This window comes from Pocillopora verrucosa, chromosome 10 (assembly GCF_036669915.1).
Source record: "Pocillopora verrucosa isolate sample1 chromosome 10, ASM3666991v2, whole genome shotgun sequence".
Taxonomy (NCBI): Eukaryota; Metazoa; Cnidaria; class Anthozoa; order Scleractinia; family Pocilloporidae; genus Pocillopora; species Pocillopora verrucosa.
In genome coordinates, this window is record NC_089321.1 from 2,931,845 (window position 1) to 2,942,142 (window position 10,298).

At 37.6% G+C, this 10,298-nt stretch overlaps 1 protein-coding gene across 1 annotated transcript; it reads right to left on the reverse strand.

Annotated features, from left to right (window-relative positions):
• Positions 1–2,058: 2,058 nt before the first annotated feature.
• Positions 2,059–3,875, reverse strand: LOC131782127 (HIG1 domain family member 1A, mitochondrial-like). The gene is given in 3 exon segments (XM_059098840.2): positions 2,059–2,798; positions 3,688–3,750; positions 3,753–3,875. Coding segments are annotated over 3 exon segments (312 nt in total). The 5' UTR covers positions 3,802–3,875; the 3' UTR covers positions 2,059–2,598.
• Positions 3,876–10,298: the final 6,423 nt, after the last annotated feature.

A 10,298-nucleotide genomic window follows, 5' to 3' on the forward strand; every position in this document is an offset into this window, starting at 1 on the left:
TGACCTACCCAAGAGCAGTGACCAAGCTTTAAAATCCATACCTTGTAGACCATTTCTTCTGAGCCAATACTCAGGAAAGTGAACACTACCTTTAAACACCTCCACGTTAAAAGATAAAACACTTGTATTCCAAAGACGTGAACCTTCTGATTCAAACTACCCACCCTAGCCAGGCAAGGTTCAAATTCCCCACCCCTGGACACAGACAACAGTAAAATGCCCGTAGGTTGACCAGGGGATGTTGAAGCTTCAATTCATCGGCCTTTATTTGTTTAAGGACATAGTGGATTATATGAGCCACTTTGTAAAATGATTTTATTGTTTTGCCACAAGTTAATACTTTTTTAAATTTGTCCGTAATGTGATGTGTAATCTAGGCTTTAGCTTGATATTTTCTAAGGAAATAATATTAGAATTAAAGAAAATAATCTATTATTGTCTGAAGAATGAAATGGATGAATTAAATCCATAACGATGGATTATGATAAAAGTGAATGTTGTGGTATTGATCTATAATTTGTGGTTAGGCTTAGTTCATTACCGATTTTTGGGTTTGTTTAATCAATCAATGACACTGACATAGCAAAAAAAATTACCTCTTTGAGATGTAAATTTTTATGAAAATTATCCATGTCAAACAAACAATCCATTGCAGGATCATTATCAGTATCTGGGCAACTGTTCACCTACCCCTCCCCGAACCAACATTAACCCTAACTTGTTATCAATTTACTGTTGTTGGGTTAGGGGAGGGGTAGGTGGCATGTTGCAATTGTTCATTCCATCAATGTGTGACACAGCAAATTGTTGTGTGGTGTGCCTGGGCTGTTATTTGACCAACCTATTGCTTGCAAAACCTGAAAATGGTTCAGATCATTCTTACTAATTAAGACATAAAGCCTTGCTAGCAATATTGTAGACACAGAAAATCTCTATCAGGAAGATTCTGACAGGTGTCTGAATACCCCCGTCCACCAAAACATAATGAACTGCTGATAGGGTTAAGTTTCATGACAGGAGAGACACTCAATTGGTGCCACAATATTGTCAGCTTTGCTGTCTATACTTCTTATGATGTCAAGAAAAACAGCCTTGGATGATGTATTACAAATTTTGTCAAATACTAACTGTCTTACTTCACACCAACAACATAGAAAAATCATCAGGACCATCAGATGTCATCTGATGACCCCACACTTATGGGGTCAATGTAAACTCTGGTGTTCTGTGGTTTTGCAAACAGGAAGCAAGCACTTCAGGTCACTCAAGTGACATCTTCATTAAGTGCCCTATGAGAGTCTGCTTTCTGGATGGTTCCTTATTCAGTGCAGTATTTCAGAACCCCTCTCCTTTTTGTTAAATATTGGAGGAATCCATGCACAGGGCTCAACAAAATAATTAACAGCGTTGAGGAAATTTTCAATTTCTTGATTTTCTTTCACATTTCTTATGCTTCTCGCACCAATTAATTTTTTTGCCCTTTTACTCAAACAGTAATTCACCATTACTTTTGCCCTTTATGTAAATTACACTGCTGTATATATTCCGTGTGTGTTTTATTCTCATTCTATTTAAACCCCTTCTGTGCAAGTGTTTCATATTTCATATAGTTCTCTCAGCATTTGGTAAGGTGTGTCTTGTTGTATCTTGTGTTTACTCTTTCAGTCTTAACCCTTTAACTCCCAAGATCTGGTTGTTAAATCTCTCCTCCAGCTGCTACACATTTCCAAGTAAATTGGTTATGAGAATTTGGTGTTCAATCAAGATATCTTGTAGTTTATAAGTTGGGCTAATCTCACTACTGATTGCTGGATAATGTATAGGTACTGTAGGGAGAAGTTACATGTTAATCACTTCTGGGAGGTCAAAGGGTTAAGTTTGTTAGTATATTTTGTAAAGGTTGTTTCTGCATTTTAGGAATTTACTCTTATTCACAGGTTAAAATTAAATAATCTGCCAGTTAGAGTGTTTTCATCAAAGCAGGCCCTTACCTCTTCATTGATTGATTTTTTAACTCAAAACCAAATGAAACTTGTAAACAATAACAACAGTTAACCATTTTAAAGGCTAAAAGATAAATTTTATTATCTTAATCAAAATTTTTTTCTCAACAATTTGCTGATTCAAGATAGTCACTGTAATAGAAATAACATTTTTAGATCATTAGGCCAGCTACACACAAACAAAAAATCATTTAAATCTTCAATTGCATAATGAAAAAGCTATAAAGTTAAGTTATCACTTAGTGAACTGGTTGTAGCCATCAGGCGCTGCGGAATTGGCATTAAAGCCAATTAAGAATTAAATATTCACAATTATGATAAACATTTATATACAAAGTATTGTACATTGTTATACTCTTGAAAGCTAGAACAAAAAATCTTGTCAGTTTCTTCTAAATGTACCAAACATTAGTAACTTTTCCATTGATTCTGTGCATTGAATGCTACTTATTCACCTGTTCCTCCATTTCTTCCATAACTTGACTCCATGACTTTGAGGCATTCTATACACAAAGTAACAGAACTTCTGTTTCTTAACCCTTAACCCAATAACAATTGTCCCTCTTAAGTCCATCTAATACAAGTGGCACTGCTATCACTCCTTCTTTTCTGCAGCCTTTGCTTCAAGTTTTTCTTGTAATGCTGTTACACCAATACCAGCAATAATTGAACCCACTACGCAACTCTGTGCAATAACTCGTAATCTCATGAGATATCTGCTAGTGGTCATGGCAGGTCCTCTATTCTTGTAAGCGATTGCACCCCATACACATGCAGCCACTGTTCCAGCAATTCCTGCCATAAACAAACATCTATCAGTTCATTTCTGTATAGAGACCTTCCAAAGGTTGTTTGAGTGTAAATTCAACCCTATCAGACCTTCATTCAAAAGCAGATATAATGGAAGACCATTATTTTAGGAGAACTGCATGAGGTAAGACACTCTGAAGGAAAAAAAAAAATTGAAAATACCAAAACAGGGGAAAATAAGGTGACTTAACTAGAAATAATCTAAGAGTAAAATGTTGCTACCGTGATTGTGGAAGACAAAACCCTTGCATCATTTAATTTTAAATTTCTGTGTTAACTACACGCAAAAGGGGAAATCGGCAGTGCTGGATCCAATTTATCGAAGATAACGAAGAACGCCGATTAGAACGGACACTGACAAATTTAACTGAAGTATTCGAGACAACAATTTTCACCCACCGCAATAACTGCGATCCTTCCCTCACTAGTGTACAGTATTTAATTTCAACATGAGCGATGTTACATTAAAAATATATGCTAACGCCTATCAATATTAACTTTGAAAACTAAATCGAGATATATAGTGTAAAATCCAAAGTCCATAGATTGGTTTCTACGAAAACAAAATTTTTGCAGAAGTTTATAATGCTGCTTCATGTAGATATAAGATCATTAAAACCGCCCCGATATAAAATTAGTTATTCTATTGCATAAGCAAAGTAGAACTTCAGGCGGTGACATTTTCAGCCGGCCGGCGAAATCATTGACACAAAAAAGGCTTGATCGTAAAAGCCATAGAAATCGTTTCAAAAGTGGGCAGTTTTAAAAGAGTTAAATGGCGGAAATCTTAATGGAAGACGTAAGGGTAAGAATTCACGATGTTTATTTTACGCTTATTTACGTTTTGAGATGCAAGCTCGATCGCTCAACTCACCGATTGGAATGAAAGGTTGCTGTTTGCTTTTTCTCACAAGTCTATCTGTCTCTGTTTCTTTTCAGCTTCGGTCATAAACTCCGCACTCAACTTCTGTGCGTCTGAACGAGACATTTCTTCGTTTCTTTGAACAGTTTTCTTCAGCTGAACTATAGTTCGATTTGGGCTCTTCCAGTCACCCTCGCGGCTGAAATATACTCGGATTAGGCAATATCGTTATGACGTCACAAGATTGTTCTAATCCGTGACGTCAAAGTTCTAGTCACGTCTTTTTACTCCAATAATCTTTGAGCGATTGAAACTCGCTATAACACCAATAGTTTAGGAAGCGCAAACTATGTTTGGGATAGACACGAAAATTCCGGTTCTTCTCATGGTTTGAATGAGATTGAAGACGACCGATTTCTATCGTGCTTTTTGCAATCACGGAAAATCTAAAGGAAACTGGAATGTCACGCAAATTTCGAGTTTCTAAAATTTTTTTAGGCGTCGTAAAAAAATGAAAACCCTTGAATCTGTTATCTAAAGCGGGAGAAACACCTCAGAGTGAAGAAAAAAAATAAAAAAAGAATAATGATAGCTACAGGCTGAAAACGAAAACATTTTTTAAAACTTTAAAATAAAAGAAGACGTATCAACACAGACGCTCTAAAACCCTAATCCCAAATTGCAACAGCTGATATTTTGTCTTCTTGTCATCTGCCCTTTTCTTTCTTCTTTTTTTTGCTTCTTTTTGTCTTTATTTTGTTTTGTTGTTTCGGGGGATATGGATACTGTAAGAATCAACACGCACCAGCAACATGACAAACCAACCTGACATATGTCACGTTTTACTTTCAACGTTTGTTCACGCAGAGCGATGCGTGGGCGGCAATCTATATATGTGACGATATTGCCGGGTATCAATATTGAGACGACTCCTAAACACCTGACAATTATCAAATAAAATCCCAGTTAGATTCAAAGTGATTTTTTGTCTGCTTGCGTGGGAAAATGCTAATTTTGAACAAGTGCGCTAAAAATATTTTGACGTACTGCGGAAGTGTCACGAACACCTGACGCGCGATCACGGATCGAAGATAAAATTTTAAGTCTACGTTCTGCAGCGCCGAAAAGTTTTGTCCATTTTAGTTCTTTCGAATTAAAAAAATGTGTTTTTGAATCAAAATATTTCTTTTTTTTTTTGAGTCACCATCGCCATGCAGAGTTTTCCCTTTCAAATAAATAATCCGTAAAATAGAATTTCTCCTCAACCGAATTTCCTTTACGTATATTCACCGACGATTTAGCAGGACTTTAAATCTTACCTGCTGAATGAACTGTGCGAATTGAAAAGACAATATGCATACCTTTCAAACAACACGTTTCTGTCTGAAATTGTCTTTGTCGGGGTGATTTCCGGTTCAATGTCGTTCTTTCGTTCCAGTGCTTGAAAAGCGTAGAAGAAAATATAAAGAATGCTGTGTCACGGTTGCGAACGTGACACGGAATGTCATTTGACATGCACTTGCGACGTCATTCCACAGGGAAAGGGTCGACGTTCTGTTTCGGCTTTGTCATGAAAGTCTTTTCCTGTATAGGTGGCGGTTTTGAGCGCGCTTTAAAGCGTCGAGAAACGAGGTAAGATGCTGAGAATGGCTTGGGGCAGAAAAACGGGTGAAGTTATCACGGCTCGGTTTTCGCTCGTTTTAGCGTCTTTGCGAAAAATAGGCAGTTTAAGATTGCATGTGGCTGGTATAGCACAATTTTTATGGCATTAAAAATAACAAGAGGTCAGTTGTATAATGATGCTAAGAGGTGGTGTTGCAGAAAATTGTCTCGCATGTTAAAGTTTTCATGATGTACCGATCACACTTTTTAGGATATGTCTAGGAAAGACAAGGAAAATCTTCGTTTATTTTTTTTTACGCGTCATCCTAAGTGATTGTGAGGTGTTTATTGTCTACTGTAATACTCCGAAACAAACAATAAGTACCACTGGGAAACATTGGGTCAAAATTTAGTCAAGACCGGAATTCTATTGTTACACTCTCTCACTCACTCATTTCGACGACATCTGTAGCTTCGCCTGTGGAAATCTATTTCGTTTCTAAATTTCAAGTAACAATTTTTATCTTTCTCTCCCCTCGTTGTATTCTTTTTGTATTGACACGCGGGGCGCATGATTTCACAAATTAGCCAACACGTCAAAGAATTCTAACCTTGACATCAGAAAACTGACGTGGACATTTTTGCTTACTCTTAATTTGTTTATGAACTTTAGTTAGTTGCTTTTGAGCTTTCGTTCGCGTAAATTTCTTGCTCCTTTGTTTGAAATTTTAACAAGTTTCAGAGTTTTTATTTCAGCCAAATGTTGTGGTTCATTTACCAAGTTTAAAACATATTTTCCACGGAATTTGGACTCTGGCCTCCTTTTTCGTAAATGGATTTTTTACATCACCTTCCATAGGAGGTAGAAGCCACTAAAATTACATCTTCGGGTTCACTGTGCATAATTCGCTGATTCAAACGGTGAGATGCACTGTCTTCAAGGACAACATTTTCCTCTTTGTTTTCATGATGCGCCAATCTCATTCATTGATATATTTCTGTAAGGAATTTGTTTTTCATCACGTGTCATACAAATGATTGTGAGATACTTATTGTCGTGTGTTACTGCAAGAGCCGAAAAATTACATCTTCGGTTGTGTAGGGCATAATTCGCTGATTCAAACGGTAACCACTGAGAAAATAATATGTTGGGTGTTCTTAAGCACAAAATAAACTTGTTTCAAACGCATTCTTCTCTCTTAGGTGGATGCTGTGCTTAATAATCGCTAACTACGAAGGTACCAGGAAACGAACGATAAGTGACATGGGGTGAAGTCGGGTGAAGTTCGGCTTCTATCGTCATTTACTACTATTCATCTTGATAACGTATGTGGCTTAGCCTCCTTCAAGGAGGCAGTGGCCACAAAAATCCGCCAGAAGAGATGGAGAGAAAGGATGCAAAATGACGCTTACGGAAAGTTTCAAGCCGATAAAATTCGTATCAGTGATGACAAAACAGTTAGAAAAACTGCTCATACGCACAGATTTTGGATGACTTAGGATCAAGAGGACAAGGGCTAGTATTTTTTTGTCAGAGGTTCAAACAATGACCCCAGTATTGGGAAGATATACAGTTTCTTAACATCCAGTGCAAAACTACATTTTTCTCAGCTGAAAGTAATAGGGGTTTGAAAAGGTCAATGCGTGAACAATATTGTCGCCAATGAAGGTCCAATCTCATCCGGGCCATACTCACTTATGACGTCATTTTGTAGGTCTTTCAATTTACAAATTTTGGCGCATTGTGGTGTCTCCGTGGTGACACAGTGACGGCAAAACATCCTCTTTAAAACCAAATCCATTTTCTAAAACTCAGGCTTTGTTTGCCATATACGTTTCACGAGCGACTGAAACAATTTATGAGAATGCGCCAAAATTTTCTTTCAGTTACAGGCGTGGAAAAGAAATTACATAATATGGTTATCCAATATTTGCCTTGTGTCAATTTGGAACTTTTCTGAGTTCCTGTGGCCATGGAGTCGGTTTATAGCGACTTCAATTTTCCACATTTTATCTTGGTGATTGGCACCAAAGAAGATATCGAAGATAAGGACCAGCTGATCAGGACTGGCTAACTCTGAGATTTCCGTGCCTCAGTTTATGCCATTCGATGCAATCAAATCTGAAGATGCATATTTTGCCATCTGCGATAAGGTCCTTTCTCTAGTAGTAGCAATTTATTTACTCTATAATCGCACTAAGCCTTTATTCTATTTTCATGATCATCGGATTGTTTAAGGTCAAGAGGATCGATAGATCGATAGTCCATTTCATGAGTCTAGTTTCAGGGGCGGATCCAGAAATATCAAGTTAAGGAGGCAAACTTTGATCACGAAAACTGCGATCTTTTTTATCATTTTTCTTCCTCTACACAACAGCCTAAGCTAATTAATGTCTCTTTCATGCTCAAGAGAAGTTATTGAAATACTTCACATTAAGTTAAAAAGTACGCGCGATCCTGTCGGCGTCGGCAATATTTTGTTGTGTCAGACAAATAGTGAAAAAAAAAACGAAAAAAATTAAAAAGAAAAAGGAATACAGGCACCATAGAGGGGGGAGGGGCAGGTGGGGTGACCTCTTGAACCACCCTGGATTCACCACTGTAATAACCAAAATGAATAACTCTATTTGATAAAGCAACCGGGATGATTGCCAGGGTGTAGAGAAACAACCTTAAACGTGATAAGACCAGTAAAAGTCCCTGAACTTAATCATTAGTAGAGTCGATTTTGTTTAACTTGTTAATTTTGGTGGTTCACCTCCCTATCTTAATTAAGCCCTGGTTGTTCAGGTGAACATCTCTGTCCCAGTCCTCATGTTTGCGACTCTTCTTTTCTCAATCCATTCCATTTCCGCTGTAATCTTCATTAACCATTAATCTAGGCATTGAAAGACGGGCTTCAATTTCAGGTTCAAGCCGATCATTACATGAAGATTATATGACGCAGATTGAACCGATGATTGCGGTTAGCTAGGTCATAAATGGTCATAAATTGAACCGATAATAGCGGACATAACTTGAACCGATGATAGCGCTTTGCTGAGACATAAATTGAACCGATGATAGCTTTGCTGGGGCAAAACTTAAACCGATAATGGCGCTTTGCTGGGACAAAAATTGAACCGATGATAGCGCTTTGCTAGCGACAAACTATTTTATTGTCCCAAACAAGATTACTGCGAGAAACATAGAGACTTTAAGCACATGTTAAGCTTTTTAGCCGAACATAGCAACACTCCCTCAGAAATCAACTCAGTAGCATACAACTTGCTACTTTTCCACCCACTCTCTTCCTGGCCCTGGTTGTTCGAAAGGTGAATGACATTATCCACTGGATAAATCTCTATCCGTTTTGTTAACAGTTATCCGCTGGTTAGTGATTTATTCTCAGGATAGTTTAATCCTCCATTTGAATAACTGGACCCTCGGCTTTTCCATGTTAAATGATCAAGTCGCGTCCATGATAAGTTAGTTTTATAAACAGAGTTGATAATGCAAATTGACCAACGCTAAGAGTGTAAATTCTAAAGCTGATGTTTCGAGCGTTAGCATGGCCAGTTAGCCCTTCGTTAGACGATGGGCTGGTGACCAGGACGAAGGGCTAGCCCTCGAAACGTCAACTTTAAAAAATTGTTCACGGTGGCAATGCGCATTATCAACTGACTCAATGAAATCAAATCATCGACCAACAGACGGAGTACCACATCCTTATTCGTTTGTTGTATCTAAGTTTTTTATTTTGTTATTGTAGTTAGTGGCGATTGTTCTTAAATACATCACTTATGTTTGCTGGATTTAAATTCATGGGTCGATCAGTTATCTTACTTGACTACAGTGTATTTAGCATTTAATCAATTGTGTTGCTATATCGCGATATAGAACTACCTGATCTCAACCCTGGCTTTTTGCCAAGGTAATGCCTGTCTTCGCTTATGTTTTATGTAAAAAAAATATATATATATATATATACATACAGATTAACCCAACCGTTTTATGATAATGATGGTGAAAAAAAAAATAAAATTAAAAGAGTAGTGATGGATGCAAATTTTTTCTCAGTTATGCTAATGTCCACACACTGAATTTTGTTTTTATTTCTTGCCTTCCCCGGTCTGAGTGACACAGTCTTCTTTATGTCAAGACGGATCATGTGAAAGGAGTACTCTTATGTAAATGCAGAAATTCAGGCATTCGTCCGTTGTCAAATCTCTGCGTGTGTGAGGAATGTTGTGAACAAAAGCTTTCAAGAACTTCCTCTCGCTGAGAGAAATCACTTCAACGTTTGTGTTCACAATATTTCTCGCAGGGATGAAACAAAATGCGATTGCTTGCTGTGCATACACTCATAAGCACAATAGTTCTTGGACGGTTGGGAATCTTCAGCGCTTGGTTACGTTTGTTTCCTTTGCCGTTGTTCAAGTTCAATCGATAACTAAGCTTCTTTCTCATTTAGCTCTCATCAAAGTTGTTTAGACTAATTGTCAACGGAAACTGTGTTAAGAGGATTGAATGCTGCGATGCGTTTCAATATAATTGGCTTATCATTATCAACTTAGCAACTTACGTATTTGCTGCTATATCCTTATAATCTTGTTCAAGAGAATCTGGGCTGAGGCTCTCACAAATACCTGTCCGAAAAGCAGTTGTTTACCTCAAATCAGTCTTTACTGACAGTTGACGTTTCATTTTTATCCATTCAACCGATTTGAATGCTTCTTCGACTCTGGAGAGTGAAACATTTTTTTCGCGTGATGGTTGTTAGCGTCAAGATTTAAGTCCACTTGACACTGAAAACAAAACGATCAACGCACAATGGGGCGGAAGTGGTCACTATGTGTATAAAAATAAACTTGCTCGTGCATTGCTGATTGCGTAGCTAATCCGCCTAAAAGTTTTAGTCGGAAGATTAAAACGCGTTCATGAGAGGAGAAGTTCTTTCCGCTAAGATCTATTTCATTCATCAGTTTCAAGTCGGATTTTCCCATTTTGTTCATAAACTTGAAAGTGCAACGTTCGGCGC